An 18,740-nucleotide genomic window follows, 5' to 3' on the forward strand; every position below is an offset into this window, starting at 1 on the left:
GGGCTACATCAAAAGTACACAAAACCAACGTGAAGGGACACCTGTTGGTCAAAGATTGGACAATATGAGCATCAAAGAATAAAAAGGAATACAATCTATTAAAATACATTGATATGTATTTATTTTTTAATGAAGTCATAAAAACACCAAATGAGAAGGAGAGGGCACACAAGAAAAAATAGAAAAGAACAAGAAGAACTGGAAGGACAAAAAGGAAGAGAAAGACAGAAAAGAGGCACAGAGAAAGCAAGAGCGGGAGGGACAGTACAAGAGCCCAGCCAGTCTCATTGGATGCCCCTCAGTATCTGGAGCACTAACTCCTTATTTGAAAAACTGGCAATTAAAAGGAAAAATGAAATAAATATTTATCCTGTTTTTCCTATACAAAAAGAACATTTTTTTAATAAGTCATGGGGGAAGGGCAGTGGTAGTGGAACAGAAGAGACTTTCTAGGAATTTTATGCATTTTTTAATGAAAAGACACTATTTAGGAACATAATACTCCCTGTTAGTCATATATGTAAATTGTATTCTTCATATATGAAAGTGATATCTACACAGGACAACACGTTTCCTTAAGAATGAAAATCCATAATGACAACTTAGTGACAATGAGCAATGCTTGGGCCCAAACTGTGATCTGTATCTCCCATTCCCATTAAAAGAAACAGTTTGGAGCGAAGACTCCATTCTTACAAAGAATATCTATTATACAAGATGAGCCTAGAACATCTAGTTGTACCTGAAAGAAAGTAAACTATGAAAACTAAAGAAGTTTGTCAAAAGGACTCAGAGGACCAACTTGAAAGGATCCTCACTAGCCTAATATATATATAAGATGATGTGGGCATTAAGAAAAACAGTGACTGAAAACTGATTGAAATATGCTAAGAACATAAATATCCATGAGTAATATGAGTACTTTTTTATGTATTATTCTTCAACTGAGAGTTTTTTTAAAATGAGATCATATGATACCCAAAAGAAAAAGAAAGCCAAACAACTACAAATTATTCTGTAACCCCTGGCGTTAACTTGGGCACAGACTTCTTCCACTGAAACAGTCAATTAAAGGGAAAGAACTAAGCACTTACCCTGCCTTTCCAAAAAAATAACTATTTCAGAGTAGCCAAATAGCTTCAGTTGATACAGGAAAGCTTTTCTTTACAAATGCTTTCCAGTTAATAAATAAATGAGAACTGATAGAATTATAAAATCATAATTTTGTAATTGTTCTTATTTATTGATTTTAGAGAGAGAAAGGGAGGGGGAGAGCGAGGGAGCTGTTGTTCCACTTACCAAGGTATTCATTGGTTGATTCTCACTTGTGCTCTGACTAGGGATCAAACCTGCAGCCTTGGCGTATCAGGACAATGCTCTAACCAGCTGAGCTACTGAGCCAGGGCCTTGCAATTATTAATGAAATAACTTATTCAAAAGCAACCTTATCAATGAAAGAAACCATGATATAAAAAGATTGCTGGCGTCCTAGCTGGTGTGGCTCAGTGGATTGAATGGCGGCCTATAGACCAAAAGGTTGCTGGTTTGGTTCCCAGTCAGGGCACACACCTGATTTGTTGTCAATGAAACTGTCTTTCAAAATGTAATTTCAGCCACATGCCCTCCAAATCTACCAACAAGCAATTTTGACAGAACTGGCATATTTGCTAAAAATTATGAGAGTGATGACTTGTGATATAAAGATCTATACTCAAAAAACTTTCTGAACACCTTTTTTTAAGATTAAGGTAAGTAAACGCAAGACTATTTTTCAAAAGTACCTTGTGATGGTTGAAAAAATACTTCTGTTTCCTTTTTCTCCAAAGCTTCCTTATGTGGGCTATATCCTATAATGAAGTCTTCTTGAAACACGTGAAGCAACTGTGTATTTGAACCACACTACAAATATGAAAAAAATGAAGTTTTTAATTTTTGAAATTCCTTATCTCCCACATACCTCCAACCCAAGAATACTAATGTAGAAGAAATAAATTGCTAACAATTTCTACTCTTTATCTACTAACTAATTGAAGGGAGGGAAAAAGCAACAGGAAAAAAAACCATTAGAACTACTTGGGCAGAGAAAAATACTTTCAAAGATGCTATAGCCAATAGCAGAAATGAGGAACTCTAATAAAAAGAAATCAACAGATATGTTTCTAAAAAAGAATTCAAAAAAAGAGAAACATAACATAGTTAAGTGATTTATACCAATCTGAGCTCAAAAGTATCGGGTCTCATGTCTTGCTGGAAAAGGCAAAGCTAACTATGTAAGACACACTAGTATGGGATTCCTTTGGTTTTCTTAATTCCTTCAAAATAAAAACCAGAAAGGTTCTCAAAGTACAATACATACTCCCAATAAATCTGTCTGGTGGGAATTATAAGGAACCCTAAAACAGCCAGTGAAAATGACACATCTCTGGAGAAATGAACTCACATGTAACTAGGGTTTCTAGAAGGATGAAGCATCACTGTCAGCTCCCATGCTATACAATCATGTTTTGGGACCAGAGAAGAATAAAAACTGTCACGAATGACAACTTAGAATCACAGGAAATGGACAGAAAATCAAGGAAAGGCTAAATCCAAACCAAAACCTATTTGGAAGTGTGCCAAGTCAATTACATGGCTGCCCCACAGATTTCAAGATAGAAATATGAAAAAAAAAAAAAAAAATCCTTTTTACATTCATAGTGTAAAAGGTCCCTCGCCCAGAGAAAAATAAGTGAAATGAAAGAGAGTGCTGCCCTCATGGATACAGAAATCATATAGGACATTGGACACAAACCTAGAATGACTTTTTAACTTTATCATTTAAAAAGCCTAAGTCATTTACCAGTGCTTACAGTTTATGAGCCCTTTTATTCAAGATAGTCACTACTAGGAGGGAAAAACTGTGAGCAAGCATGAAGTGAAAAGCAGAATGCTAGTGAATATCATCAATTCACAATATTTAATATACTATATTAATACCCTGTGGTAAAGAGTAACAAACGGGCTAAAGTGGAGGATGAATTTAATACCCCCTCCATTTAAAAATTAAGATAGCTATGGGAATGAAGCCAATCCACTCTCTTACCATATCCCTATGGAATAGAAAAAGGAATCACATGTTGAATTTGTAAGAAAGGCATTGTACTAAGGGATAGAAAAGTTAAGGATTTCCTAGGAGGCATTAGTAATTTGAGTCTAGCATCCACAGATCTGTTGCCAAGAACTGATGTGGTAATTTCTCTACACTGGTGAAAATTACTACATTTCCTCACCCCCCCAAAATGTGCAAGGCACCACGGTAAAACAATGACATAACTCTATAGTTGTTTCTAAATATGACTGGCTCTTTCTTCATTCCCTTGTTTGAAAATATCGGTAACTTCCTCACCAATCTTTTTTTATATTTAGAATGACTATATTAGTTCTATCTCTTAGTCCATAAACATGATCCTGAAGAAACAAATACCCTGAGAGCTAGAATGAATTTACAAACTCCCTATAGAGAGAAGGGTTCTCATTCCCTCAGCAGTAGCTGGCGAAGAACACTGGCTATATGAAAGACCTGTGATTAGAAAGTAAATGTATATTTTGATCCTATCTTCATCTGCATTTTAATGGACCTCATAGAAATATCTACTATTTAGCCTAATAAGGCAAACACCCTAAAGATAAGTCACCCTCTACTGAGCTGAAATGAGTAACAATATAAGAGAAACTGCAAACGAAGCATCTATGCAGCAGTACTATATTTTCCCTCGTGGCTTCCCGAGTCAGATGATCTTTAAACAAGAAAACACGGCTATAGATACAATTCAACTGGAGAAGAATAATTCCTAAATCATTAAATTTTTGACTATAAGAATTAAGAAAAGTTGGCTGTTTTTAGTACCAAACAACATATTATTATGAGAATGAAATATATCACATGGCACATAAAACACGGGGATAAAGTATACTAATTATCACCAATTCACAAGCATGTTTTTACTTGGTTGGTTATTGCATCGAGTTCAATAATGCAGCCAGGTCGTGCAGTAGACTGTTGGCTCACAATATTAAATACTTCTCCAATTAGTTTCTGTAAATAAAAAACACAAAGTGTTAATAATCAACAATTTATGAAACTACTGTCAGTATGATACAGCACCTCACACATTCAAGTTCCCTTTAAATTAACTGACTGGCAGTAAAAAGTTCAAATGGTCAAAGAAATACTTCAACTTATTCTTATTTTTTAAATTAACTATGCAGTCAAGAAAAATCCATAGTGTTTATATAAATAGTATATAACTACTTTAAGGCATCTAGTTCTTTTAACATTTCTTCTTCATTTTGCAACCTTAAAGGTCCAGGACAGACATTTCAATAATATTCCTGAAGAGTTTGCCTTCATTAATAAATGTAAAAATTATAATGAATTCTGTTTTGGTATAAATATTTAAACTCGATATAATGTTGTCAGTTTTAATATACTTACTTTCAACTTGCAATATTTTTCAATTACTTTAATGTTCTGGGTAAAAATTAACTGTTAAAAAAATACAGAAAACAGGACTATAGGGTAAATATTCTTCCTTTTGCCTCAGGATCTGATATCGTTCCTCATGACACTCTTAGATACTGTCTTTATTTAAAATGTTGGCATTTTGCTCACCATGAAATTTTTGCTTTAACTTTGTTTAAAATGTTGCATTAAAATAGTGTTTACCTTGATTACTTTTTTTGGCGCTCCCTTAATTTTTTATCCGAGATGAGTGCCTCTCTCACCATAACTGCAGCCTATCTGGAAGAGATATGGCACTAGGTCTAACCCCATAAAATTTGTTTGAGCTTCATCAAGTGGCTCTCCACCTGGAAGCAGCTGGCTTAACAGAACAGAATGCCCGCTGAAACTACGGCACAGCGGGGGCATAGTGCCCTCTGTGGTGGGGTGCTGTCCTCCATGCTGCAGGTATGTCTTAAACTAATGATCAGTAAGATGCCATTTCCTTCACAGCTAGGCTACAAACCAAAGGATGGAGGGAGAAGTAACCCCTCTCACTATTACACCTAGTACCCACCTATAGAAATTTTTTATTCCTATCCCCACAATCTTGAGCTTTAAAAAAGAAACAAATATTTCTGTCAGGAAACACAGAGGTCCATTATAATGAAAGCTGAGACTGGCCCTGGACTATTTTGAACTCATGCTATTTAACCAACATGCAAAGAAGAGTGGCTGGTCAGGGTGATAGATCCTGGTTTCTTACTACAGAATGAGGACAAGAAAGACTGTGTCTGAAACTCAGGAAACTCTTGGTATTGCTAAAACGTATTTTAAAAATTGATGGGAAAAAGAAGCAACTCAAAAAAGACAGGACTTCAAAGAAACTGGATTGCGTGGGAATGTCTAGGACACTCCATCAGGTTTAAACAGGAAAAAACAACAAAACAAAACACCATGGGGCTCAAGAAAAAGTGTAAGGGAACGCAGAATTTGGTGGTAGGAGAAGGAGGCCATGATTATTGAATGCTGGCTCTGTGATTATATTCTAAATTCTAGGGGCGTGGACAGTTTTTCATTAATTGTTTTTTTTTCCCCCAGTTTCCTTGCTATGACAAATGCTGATGGTACAACAACTACAATTTAGGTTCCAAGTAGTATTTATTATGACTGAATTGGTATCATTACATAACAATACAATACCAAATGGGAATCTGTGTTTCCTTTCTCCTGTCTTGGAAATAAAAGTTTCCTCATCTAAAGAAGAGAAAGAGATGCTAAGGGGCAAAAATTGTGGACTACTTTGGCACAATGAGTAAGGTTAACATCATCAGTGGTACGTCATGTTAATAGTACCCATCACATAATGTGATGAGAAGGATACTGCATATCTGTGGTAGTCTTCAAAACTCATAAATGCAGTCTAACCATGACAAAAATAGCAGACAAACCCAAATAGAGAGAAAACTCTACAAAATATCTAACCAGTACTACTCAAAACTGTCAAGAGTCATAAAGAAAACTGATGGAGAGACTTATAGATCAGAGAAGACTAAGGAGACATGATGACTAAACATAATGTGGTTTTTGGGGAGATGAGATCCTGGAACACATAAAGGACATTAGTGGAAAAATCAGTTAAGTCTTAATGAAGTCTGGAGTTTAATTAGCGGTATCATATCAATTACGGTTTCTTAGTTGTGATAAATGTATCCTGGAAATATAAGATGTTAACAACAGGGGAAGCCAGCTGTGGAGTATTCTGGGAACCAAACTATATTTGTTACTTTTCTGTAAATCAAAACTATTTTAAAATTAAAATTTATTTAAAATTAACTAAGGCATTGAATAAATTACTGTTTTCAGAGTACAGAGATAAAGGAAAAGATAAGATTATTAATGGAGGCTGATGGTTTAATATTAAAAGTCCAATTGTCTCTGATCCATTTCAAGAATTTAGCTTGCAAAAGTAGAAATGAACCAAAAATTTTCTACAGTGAATACATATTACTTCCTAACTTTCAGAAAAAATGGAAGGTTTAAGAAAAAAGTACATTAGTAAGGTGGAAGTGGAACACCAAGATAAATAAATAAATTCTAAGAATGTGTCTAACTGCTCTAAATGAAGTTATATTTACTGGAAAAATAATGACCAGGTTAGGGTAATTTTGCAAAGGAGATCAATGAACAACAGAGGATGTTTTCTGAGAAACCATGGGGAATGTCATAGCCAAAAGACTAAAAAGAAGCAAATGTTCCAATTTTCAAAAAGGAAAACAAAAAAGCTTGATGTCTATTTAGTATAATGTTTGGTCATCAGGAGATATCAGGTTACATATATTCAACCTACTATCTATTAAAACAACCATGGCACACATATCTGACTTCCTTTTTTCACTGCAGAAGATTTGGCAGACAGGGTATATTTTATTCCAGCAAAGTACATAACAAGCTGCCTCAAGGAAATCCTTGGGATGAGCTAAAGAAATATTCCAGACAATAAAAATGGAGAAAGATTTCAAATGTACACTACTAGTCTCCTTCTTCATGCCTGTCCTGTTTAACATTGTAATAACTGACTTAGGTGAATATGTAGATACAACATTCATCAAATAGGCTGGTGCTGTAAGTCATAAAACAATAACAAATATCAGAATCTGGATTCAAAAATATACTAAAAAGTTGTACTGCTAAGTTGAGCCTAACAAGATGAAACGTAACAGGGAAAGTAAGCATACATTTGGGTCCCAAACTCAAATGCACAAACGTAGAAAGGGTTACTGGCCAAAAAAAGAAAAAGAAAACCTTTGGAATATTTGAGAGTCAGCTCAATATGAATTAATTACATACAAAAAATGTTGTGAGCCCTGACAGACAGGTATAACTCAGAAGGTTGGGACCATTCCACAAACCCAAGGTCGCCAGTTTGATGCCCAGTCATGGCATATGCCTAGGTTGCAGGTTTGGTACCTATCAGGGTGCATGCAAGAGGCAACCAATAGATGTTTCTGACATCAATGTTTCTCTCCCTCCTTTATCCTTTCTCTCTCTTAAAAAAAAGGATGTGACTGCCAAAACATAATAGTGATGTGACTGCCAAAACATAATAGTATCTAATGAAAGAAGCTGTAATACTGCTATTTTCTAGTGATCTTATAGACAAACTGAAACCTGCTGAGAAGAAATCTAACCACGGTCAGATGTAAAACAGAAATTCAAGAGTACAAGAAATTGTCTTCAATATCTGAGGTGCTCTCATATGTAAGGAATATTACTTATTCTAAATGGAACTAGGACTAACAAATAGAATTTAAGGAATACAAAAGTAATTTTCATACAATTGTGAGGGTACTTCAAAGACAAGATGAGCTGCCTTTCAGGCTGAGTTTCCCTTCTTAGAAGCCAGAAGACAAGTTAGCAGGAACGTGGTAGAGGGGAACAATGCATCAGATGCCTGGTCAGACTAGGTCATCTTTGAAGTACCCTCCAACTCTAATTTTCAGACACTAGACTTTCTCTATGACAAACCCTTGGCTCCAGTCCAGCTGGTTTTCTCACTGGTTTCTGGAATAAGCCATATTTATACATGTATTTTCCTATATCCACACCTACTTCCAGGCCACTCTCTCAGGCAAAGATAAAGAATTTTTCTTTCTAAATCTTATCCATCCATCACAAATGGACCCAAATACTGTCCTTACTAAAGACTTCTATGCCTACCCTAAACTGATATCTCTAGCCTCTGAATTATGAAATACTTCTAGTGCCATCAATTTGACAATTAATTACAAACCATCCTCAGGCACCTCTTCTTCTGTCTTAAACTGTTATTTAACATCTTATTAATAATTTCTCTCCTCAATCGAATTAAAAGCTCCTTAAAGGCAGACACTGAAATTTATGCCTGTACCCCCCACACTTCTAGAGGCACAAAGCAGACACTCAAAAATAGTCTCTGGTTTTCACTATTAAAAAGATTTTTATTAGAACAGTTGTTTTATAAAGATGCATGTTTCTATAGGTAAATAGAAAATTCATTATTCAAATCTGAATATTAACTAATAATATACATGACTTCCAGTTCAGATATAGAACTACCAGAGTGAGATACTGCCTCCAACTGATAATATATTCTATCCATAGTAATTTTTTTCTCGCCTTTTTAAATTATTGTTCTTTTACAGTTGTCACAATACCCACTACCATTTTTTAAAATAATGAATCAAGCTCAGAAAAGTTCAAATGTTCTAACCTAAACACAGACCTTGGTACAGCTGCCTTAAGACATTCTTTGAGCAAAGAGAGACTAACCGAACCAAACTGGAAAGTAAAAATGTCAAGAAGAAATTGTCATATTTCAGAAAAAAAAATTTATTTCTTTAAATGTAAAATGTATTGCTGTGTGCTATGTAGGCTGTAATTATGATTCATTTACATCAGACACAAATTAAAAATAATAAATTTGTCATACAGAGCCCAGAATATATGCTCACTCCCTAGCCAACTAGCAAAGACCTTAGACAAAGTAAAAGAGAATTCCTTCTCAGGTTAGTAAATACTTACTGAAGATTCTGGATCTGACAGTTCATCTAGTAATTTCCTTGCATCCACCACAGCTTGATAGAGTCTAAGATTTTTGCCATCAGAAGCAACGAAGCAAGCGCTTGCAGAATTGCAATATGTACCTGAGAAAGTAAACACTTTGCATTATAATGTAGTTTATTTTTACTATTGACTGAAGAACATGAAACAAATATTCACACTGTTCTTTTTAGGCATAATCAGGTCAAGAATCATAATTAAACAGACATAAATGGATACAAATTTATTAGCAAAAATTTTCAAGAGAAAATAGATTATGAGGAAAAAGATTAAAAACAAACATCTAAAAATTCTAAATGTAAGTCTGGTGACTACATTCTGAATACTTATTTAAAATCCTTCTAATAATGACAGATATAAACCATTTTATGGATAACAACTAACAGTTTAAAGCTTTCAACAAGTTCACAATTAAAATGAACTTACCAAGACAATAGCTGGGAATAAGAGTTGGAAGCCAAGCTACATTAGAGAAGGCTGAAGTATGTAAAGAATTAATTCGAGCCAATTCTGATACACCCCCAGTGTATGACAAAGGTCCTATTGGGTCTACACGCCATAGAATAAGTTCACTGTAGATTGCATTTGGATCATGAAATGTACGCGTGGCTGCATTTCTAAGAGGTTGTTTCGAGGAACCTTTTATATGTTTCATAGGATCCTCTAATTTACTTAACTTACTGACTGAGTCCCACTGACAATCTGACTCAGGAGTCAACAAAGCATTATGGTGAGATGATGTCAGTAACAGTGGTAAAACTGAATGACATGCCAAGTCATTGAGGTGAAATCGATGACCACAGTATCTAAATTTGTGAGATACAGTTAGAACAGTGGTAAAGGCAGACTTATCAGCAAAAGTGACTGCCCACTGGTTTAAAGACCCATCTATGTGTTTAGAGACCATCATTACTGTGGGAGCTAGAATGTTCATATTTGTACTCTGTGATCTACAGTGTGGCTGTGATCTGTGAGGACTGCCCACAGCCATCATCTCTTGGGGTAGCAGAGTGGGGTGAGACTCCTTTGTGGCGTTTATACAGGCATACATCATGATATTTTTACTGAGAGAGCTTGCATCACCAGAAGGAAATGCAACAGGAATCCGAGAAGAAAAAGAAACCTGAAAAACACAATTATATGATTCAATGTAAATAGTCTGTGTCTCAAAAAAGTCTTTCAAAAATACTTTTATTTTCAAAATGCCAAATCTCAGCTTCCTCACAGAAAGTATCATTTTCAAACTTTTATGGTCTAATCCTTTTCCTGCATTTATGTCATATATCACTATTCACAGTATAAGAGAAGACTAAAGAAACAAACAGGTTCAAGCACCTTGCCTGCACATATAAATGACCACAACCATGATCTAAAGTTCAAAAAGATAACAGATAAAGCTAGCTAGATTCAGTTAATAAACTCAGGGATCTGAAGTTCAAAAAGATAACAGATAAAGCTAGCTAGATTCAGTTAATAAACTCAGGAGGTGGGGGGAGGGGAGCTCATCTTGAATCACGTTTTTAGGGTTTCTTAATTTAAATATTGCAAAAATTATCTACACACATATATTCAAATATTCAGTATCACAATCCAAATTCATTTTACTTTGAATTATTCAGGTTTATCGATGATCACAAATTTTGGTAGCAATGTAAGTGTTCTACTCTCAGTTGCTTATTGAAAACAAAATCATTGAGTAATTCTGAAAACCTGCTAAATCTGCATATTATCTGCTTCTTTTTATAAATATATGAATGTATTAATTGCTTTATCAATAAAATATACCTGGACTTGTCTAAATATTCCAGGATTATATTCATCCAAATACTTTACATGCCACACTAGAAAGGTACCGTCTACAGGGTGTATAGTAAAAAGCATGTCAGGATTCTTATTCCATTCAGTTAGCAGCATTTCAATCTTCCGATCAAGCAGGACAGTAGGCAGTGGCATCTGTGCACTAGGTTGTGAACAGGTTCTAGGACTGCCCTCTCGTTCTCCATCTTCATGTTCTGATGATCCTGTACCTGCCTCAGACTCTCTGTCCAGGGATAACTCTGAATCAGAAAATAAATTTATCAATACATCCAAATTTATTAGTACATACTATAAAAATTCATTTACATACTAGACTGTAAATGAACAGCTACAGTCTTTAGAAACTATAAATTCCTTTTCTAATTTATAGTCAAGAAAAAAAAAGAAGGAAACTATTTTCTGGTTTGAGCTGAAAGTTACTATCATTCTTACTTTTGGATAAAATCAAAATTTAATTCACACTATCATTATTACCATTAGGAAAACCCAATCCTCCAAAAATGATATGGCTTCCAAAGTAATACATTACTCAAAGCACAAAGCATACAAAGTTAAATGATAGATCATTCATAGTAGACGGTCAATAAGTATTTGTGGAATAAATTGAAAAGTCAAAAGGAAGGAGAGCAGAAAGGAAGAATTACAAACTAAAAGTGACACCACAAAAAACTGTTACCTTGAAAAAACAAAAGCCTGAATATAGGATACTAACCATGGTCTAGTTTCATATGTAAACCCCTCTCTCTTTCCTCCTGTGAATGCTCCTCATCTTCTCTATCTTCTCTATCATCACTTTCATGATCTACTTGCTTTTCAGAAAGTTTTCGTAACTGCTGCATAAATATTTCAGTAGACGATGTAAAATGAAATTCCTTGTTGTTTAACCAATGAACTACAAAGCCCCCATTTCCGTCATCAATGTTAAACACAGTGCCCACCAAGGCATTTGGAATATCTGTGGAAAAAAATCATAAGGCAACTTCTATTTTGTTGGAAGACACATTTTGAAATATTTATGTAACATTATAAAATGTTTACAGATGAAGAATAATGTTGACAACTTCCCTCTCAAACAGGTCAGAGAAAAATCAGGGAAAAGGAAGCAAAGACACACATATATATATGGGCAGAAGAGGGAGCACAAAAACATACATGCTAAGATGTTAACTGGTGAATCTGGCTGAAGGATATATGGGTTTTTGTTGTACTATGCTTTGGCCTTTACTATGGGTTCAAAAATTTTCCTGAAAACAAAGGTGAAGAGGAAGAGTCCTACAGTACAAAATTATTTGCTTTTAGCAATCAATTTGGTCAGCCAAAATGTTGTATTTACATGTAACACCTACAAATGCATAATGTTAATTCTTTTTTTTCAAAATGATGAACATACCCAGTCCTTAGACCCAAATAATATGACAGAATTTCTATCCACAGAGAACAATCTTATAATCCTATTCCACTTGATTAGAATAGTGTATACAGTTAAAAATACAAGCTTTCACCCTCACTGGTGTGGCTCAGTGGATGGCATGCCGGCCTGCAAACCAAAAGGTTGCTGGTTCAACTCCCAGTCAGAACACATGCCTGGGCTGCAGGCCAGGCCCCCACTTGGGAGCATGTGAGAGGCACCAATGGACATTTATTTCTCTTGCACATCTCTCTAAGAATAAGTAAATAAAAAAAATTATTTTTAAAGCCAAGCTTTCTAGTATATATTGAGTTTACTACATACTATCACTGACTGAATTTTGTTTTAAGTTACATCTTCATCACAGTAACTCAAGGTTTTTTTAAAAAGGGTAAAAATTTATAAAAATCTCAAACCACAAACATTCTGAAAACAAGTTAATATTATAAAGACAACCTTAGAATACAATTAAGCTTTAGATCAGAAAGGATAGTATAAGCAAAGTAACAGTTAGCTAGCACAACACTAACCAACAGAAATATAAAGCAAAGTACAAATGTAAGGCACATAGGTAATTTTTATTTTAGTAGTCACATTATAAAAAGTAAAAAGAAAAAGGTAAACTTAATTTTAATGATACATTTTATTTGGCCCAATATATGTACAATATTATCATTTCAACATGTTAAAAAATTAAGTAGGAGAACTTCCGGCCAAGATGGAGGCATAGACAGACACACTGCATCTCCCTGTAGAACTAAGAAGGAATACAACTACTTCAAAATTAGAACAACCAGAAATTCCAGAAAATCAAACTGCATGGAAGTCCAGCAAATAAAGATGTAAAGAAGAAATACTCATTAAGACAGGAAGGAGCAGCAGAGTCAGGGCAGAGAGGACGTGGTGTGGTGGTGGCAGCAGCGGCAGCAGCAGTGGCAGCAGCGGTGGCAGTGGCAGTGGCAGGCCGGCAGAAAGCGCAGTCACACATTTTAAAAAGTCAGGAGGAACTCCTAGGGAGCATTCCCAGCTCCTCATCGACCCCGCAATCTCTGGTCCCAGCACCGGGGAAAATCAAGCCTCATTGCCTCTGACTGTGCAGACCAGTAGGGGTTAGGGTAGAGGTAGAAACAGCCAATCTCTTAGCAGAGTCCGCTTGTTTAAAGGGCCCCCATGGTCCAAGAATGTCTGCATACCCACCAACTCTGGGTGGCAGTAGCTAGAAAGGCGCCAGACCGGTCCGGTGCGGAAGTGAGAGAGGTGCCTGGAAGGGGGTGGGGGGGCTAGGCAGGCAGCATTGTTCCCTCTCGGACCGCTCCCCCACATACAGCGCCACAACGTGGTGAAACAGGTCACCCTGTACTGATGAATCCCTAAGGCTCTGCCCCTTACAACATAACAGGAGCAATAGCTCTACCTGGTACGTGGAAGCAAGCAAACACAGGAGCCTGTCAGAATGAGGAGAAAGAGAAGTATGGTCCAAAAGGGGAAACGGATCAAGGTTCCAGTGGGAGAACTAAGCGACAAGGAGATAGCCAACCTAACAGATGAGGAGATAGACAACCTAACAGACACAGAATTCAAAACACGGGTGATAAAGATGCTCACAGGCTTGACAGATATGCTTGAGTGTGGCAAATGCATAAGAGAAGAAGTGAAGGCTATGCTAAGTTAAACGAAGGAAAATCCACACAAAACCAATGGTGAAGGGAAGGAAACCAGGGTTCAAATCAATGATTTGGAACATATGGAAGAAAAAAACAGACAACTAGTGAAGAATGAAGAAGCAAGAATTGAAAAAAATGAGAAAAACTTCCCAAATTTTGCAAAGGAGATGGATGTACAGGTCCAGGAAGCATGGAGGTTCCCAGGCAAGCTAGACCCAGAGGGTACCACTTCAGGACGCATCATGACTGAGATGCCAAAGGTGAAAGATAAAGACAGGGTCTTTCAGGCAGCAAGAGAGAGACGGAGAGTTGCCTACAAAGCAGTGCCTATAGGACTATCAGCTGATTTCTCAGAGGACACTTTGCAGGCAGGAAGGGACTGGCAAGCAGTATTCAATATGATGAAAAGCAACCTGCAACCAAGATTACTCTATCCAGCAAAGCTATCATTTGGAATGGAAGGACAGATGAAGTGCTTCCCATTCAAGGTGAAGCTACAGGAGTTCATCATCACCAAGCTGTTACTATATGAAATGTCAAAGGGATTTACTTAAGAAAAAGAATATCAAAACTATAAACACTAAAATGACAACAAACTCACCGCTTTCAACAACTGAATCTGAAAAAGAGAAACAAAATCCAACTAAGCAAACCAGAATAGGAACAGAATCATAGGTATGGGGATCATCTGGAGGGTTATCAGCTGGGAGGGGGGAGGGGGAGAAATGGGGAAATGGTGCAGGGCCTAAGAAGCATAATCAATCGGTTGGTACAAAACAGATGGGGGGAAGTTAAGAATAGTATAGAAAAGGGTGAAGGCAAAGAATTTATATGCAGGACCCATGGACATGAACTAAGGGGGGTGGGATTGCTAGAGGGAAGGGGGTTACAGGGCAGAGGGGAGCTAAAAGGAAACAAATTGGAACTACTGTAACAACATAATCAATAAAATATATTTTTAAAAATTAAGTAAAATTATTAATGAGAGATCTTACATTCTTTTATTGTACTAAGTCTTAGAAATCCAGTGTGTATTTTAAAGCACATCTCAGTTTGGACTAGCCACATTTCAAGTGCTCAAATAACTATATGTAGCTAGTGGATACCATAAGGGAAAGCACATATCTAGAGCCACTGCTAAAATGGGGAGAACTATCCTAAAGATCATCCTTTTGAAACTGTATTTACTGAACATCTTCTTTTTATAAACAAAAATTTAAAAATAAAATTCTCTGCACTCTGAAGCAACAGACTTCCATTTCAATAAAACATGACTATAACTTTATGTAACTATAGTTCTCCCAGCAATGTAATGAAATTTATAGGCCTTCTCATTATGTTTATCATGCAGAAGAAAACAATGCCCTTAAATGGAAGCTTTCAAATATGCTTTTGCCAACACGGACCTGCCTTAAAATATTCCTCAACCACATGGGACAAAAAGAGCAAAAAGAAAACTTCAAGGTCAGAAGAAAAAATATCTTTCCCTCAGGGCAAAACAAGAAAGTCTCTGAGAATAGAAAATAAGACATGCTGAGTTAGAAGGAAAACTATGCACAAACATATTTAGATGAAGTTATAAAGAAGAGTTGAGAATAAAGAGTAGCAGTGAAAATATAAAAGGGAGGGAAATGACACTAGCCAAGCCACCACCATTTGTGTTCTCAGGTTTCAATAAAGCTCACTTTACTTAGAACCCTTGCTGTATCCTAGACAGACAGACAACAGTGCTCAAAATATTATCTGAAGTTATTCCCTGAGAATCACAGTCTATATTAAAGAAATGGTACCTTCTATTATATATTCCTAGTCCAATCAAGAAGTATTTTAAAAGAAAATATGGAATGTTATCATAAAAAACAGGTTATAAAAGGAGTCCCACATTTCTATTTATTTACCTCAGTTCAGCATATCTTTAAGAAAGAAAACCTTACTATCCTTTACCTGTGGCAGGATTGATGCTTGCTGCGATGTGAAAATGGCACAGTGCGTTTGCATGGTGGGAAATGTGTCTTTGAACTTCATGCGTTGTCATCTGATCAGGCACTAATTCAGTGTGAGTTAGAAGAACAGAAGACCTCCTTTGTCCTTTTCTTAAATTTTTCAAATGGTGTATTGTCTAAAAAAAAAAAAAAAAATTGCTAAATCCAACTAGTAAGTGCCAATCAAAGTACTCTCAATTAACAAGGATTTGATTTTATGATTTTCCTCTCTGTAAAACCTGATAATTTCAAAGGAAATTCTCTTAACTACAGCTGAACAATTCCAAATATATTCTCCATAGTTCTTACATATTTTATAGTTCAAGGCAAAAGTGGCTGCTCAAAAATTCTTATTAATATTAACTACAAAAGCCGTATTAAGATTAGGAGTTCAAAGTTTAGTCTTTTCAGGAAATCCCAATACTGAGATGAAATTTACTATTCATAAGAAAAAAAAGAAATTCCTGGGTCTTCCTACCAGGAAGAATATTTCTCCTCAAAATTCTCACTTAGAACTAAAGAGTCAGCCAAACAGTCTAGTATATGACCTCTTTTATAAAAGAAGAGGGTACAAAAATACAGAATAACAATGGAAACCTATCCAGGAAAGACTTCACAGTACTGTTGGCCAATGGAATTTTTTATAATTGAGATATGTCTATATGATAAAAATTCTCTACTAACACACATGATCATCTGAACTATTTTGACTTGGGGTTCTATCACCCTCGCATGATTTTTTTTCTATATAACCCTGCCTCACAGTAATTCCTTATACTGTCACTTCACCCACCCCCAATATCATGATTTATAATAATTTCCCATTCTTTTCCTTTGTTCCTCACATTCAACCAAATAAAATGTAGCATCATCTCAAGTGGTTCTCCATTCAAGTAACACATCAGGTTTCCACAGCCGTTATCTCTTTTCATATGGAAAACAGTATCAGTTCTCTGGTGTGACCCTCTGTCTCTGGTCTCCCTGATACGGAGCTGCTTATTTCTTTGACAATAGGGTTAAAATGGATGTTAGAGATCTCCTGCTCCAAACTGCTCATCAAATTATTTTCACTCCATCTTTGACATTTATCATTAGTTTTAATTAGATTGGCACAGCAGGTATAATATTGGTTGCTTATTTTCTCCTAGGAATGCAGTTAGGAGTTTCATAGGAATTCCGATGTCAGAAAGCAGAATAGCTCTTAGGTCAGATAATTAGGCTTTTAGTATTAAAAACAATTTTAACATTATTGATATTATTAAAGTACAGTAAAAATTTGTCAAACCACTGATTACACATTTACTTATATTTTCGTTTTATTTTATATAGCAATTAGTAATTCAATTTAACCAGCACTTAAAAAGCAATACATTAGGTATCAAGGAGGATACAAAGAAGTCTAAAACCCTTAGTCTCTCAAAGTTCATATATAGTGTAAAAATGTTATATAAGTATAAATGATTGTAACCATGTAGTAAATTGAGCACTTCGTCCCACTAAATGTCAATCAATATAAAAACAAAATATAATTTTAACTGTCCCAACTCTGCTTTTAACTTCATTTATGCTTTCAATGTTGAGAAAGGATTATAAAATAGGACCCCATCACAGCTACTTTCAGAGCAGGCCTACATTATATAAAACTGTTAAGTACAACATCCTTAGACTAACCCAAGTAATGTCTCATGCTGAAAGAGCAGAGCCATCTGGTCTATGAAACCACTAAACTGTTTGTGTAAATGTACAATTTATGTATCATGAGCAATGTAGAGACATGACACACTAAGTTTAAAAAGCAAGTTATAAACCATTATTTTAAAACAGGATCTCAATCTTGTAAATAAAGAAAAATACACATATCCACATAACTGAAATAGTGAGATTATAAATTTCACATTTTTCTTTTTCCTAATCTAATTTTAGGATAAGCATATATTCTTTGTATAATAAAAAGAGCCACAAGAAAAATTAAGAATGTTAGTTTACTAAAATAAATTTCTGGTAATTTCCAATAATGTGTTTTTCTTACTTAATTCCCTAATCATAATGGATACAACAGTTTATGCTATTTTATAAATAATCCAATTTCTTAAAAAGCACATGTAGTTCATATGTATTACATTTAAAAATGGAAAACATTTCACTTTCAAAATATTAATCAATAGAAATTGTAAAGCAATTATGTAAGTTCATAAACATCTGAAATCTTAACACCTTTATTCTTAAGGATCAAAATAGTTATTTTATTTTTTATTACAACTAACTTCAAGAAAGTGTAAAGCAACATTTACATGTTTTACTAATGAAAGCTGCTTACTCCTATAAATTTTCATATTTGACACACAAAATGAAAAAATTAAAATTATACTATTTGTCTAGACTACACATCTGAGATCATTACTATCTGCATTTAGCTTCTAAGTAGCATAAAATGAGTAATTTAACAAGCATAAAATAAGTGAGGTTTCTTTGTAATTAGTTTTATCATTACATGTACCACTGTGCATTATCTGCATCTTAAGTTTATAAATTCCCACCAGACACATACATCTTCAAAACTCATTTAACATCTTAAATAATACAGTACCTCAAGAGCATGTTGTATTCTGTCTTTGTGTTTTCCAGCATGAGAAAGGTTGCTGGCAATGCTGGAAGTGGTAGTCTCACAAATCTGCTCACCCAAAAGACAGTCTTCTGGTAACAAGGTTTCTGCCCAAAGCCGGCAGACACCATCATGGCATGAAGTTAACAAAACATTACAGACAGAACCTCTAATGACAGAGAAA

General features: G+C 35.3%; 1 protein-coding gene across 2 annotated transcripts in view; it reads right to left on the reverse strand.

Annotated features, from left to right (window-relative positions):
• The window catches only part of DMXL2 (Dmx like 2), a 126,687-nt gene that overhangs the window by 51,960 nt on the left and 55,987 nt on the right, over positions 1-18,740 (reverse strand). For both annotated transcript variants that reach the window (XM_090270601.1, XM_090270600.1), the window contains exons 8-15: positions 18,542-18,725; positions 15,917-16,091; positions 11,613-11,855; positions 10,868-11,139; positions 9,509-10,205; positions 9,044-9,165; positions 3,986-4,075; positions 1,782-1,899 (exon numbers count right to left, since the gene is read on the reverse strand). In XM_090270601.1, coding sequence (XP_090126727.1) covers positions 1,782-1,899; positions 3,986-4,075; positions 9,044-9,165; positions 9,509-10,205; positions 10,868-11,139; positions 11,613-11,855; positions 15,917-16,091; positions 18,542-18,725 — 1,901 coding nt within the window. The remainder of the gene's footprint in view (positions 1-1,781; positions 1,900-3,985; positions 4,076-9,043; positions 9,166-9,508; positions 10,206-10,867; positions 11,140-11,612; positions 11,856-15,916; positions 16,092-18,541; positions 18,726-18,740) is intronic.

This window comes from Furipterus horrens, unplaced genomic scaffold, assembly GCF_987537825.1.
Source record: "Furipterus horrens unplaced genomic scaffold, mFurHor1.1.pri manual_scaffold_3, whole genome shotgun sequence".
NCBI classification, from domain to species: Eukaryota; Metazoa; Chordata; class Mammalia; order Chiroptera; family Furipteridae; genus Furipterus; species Furipterus horrens.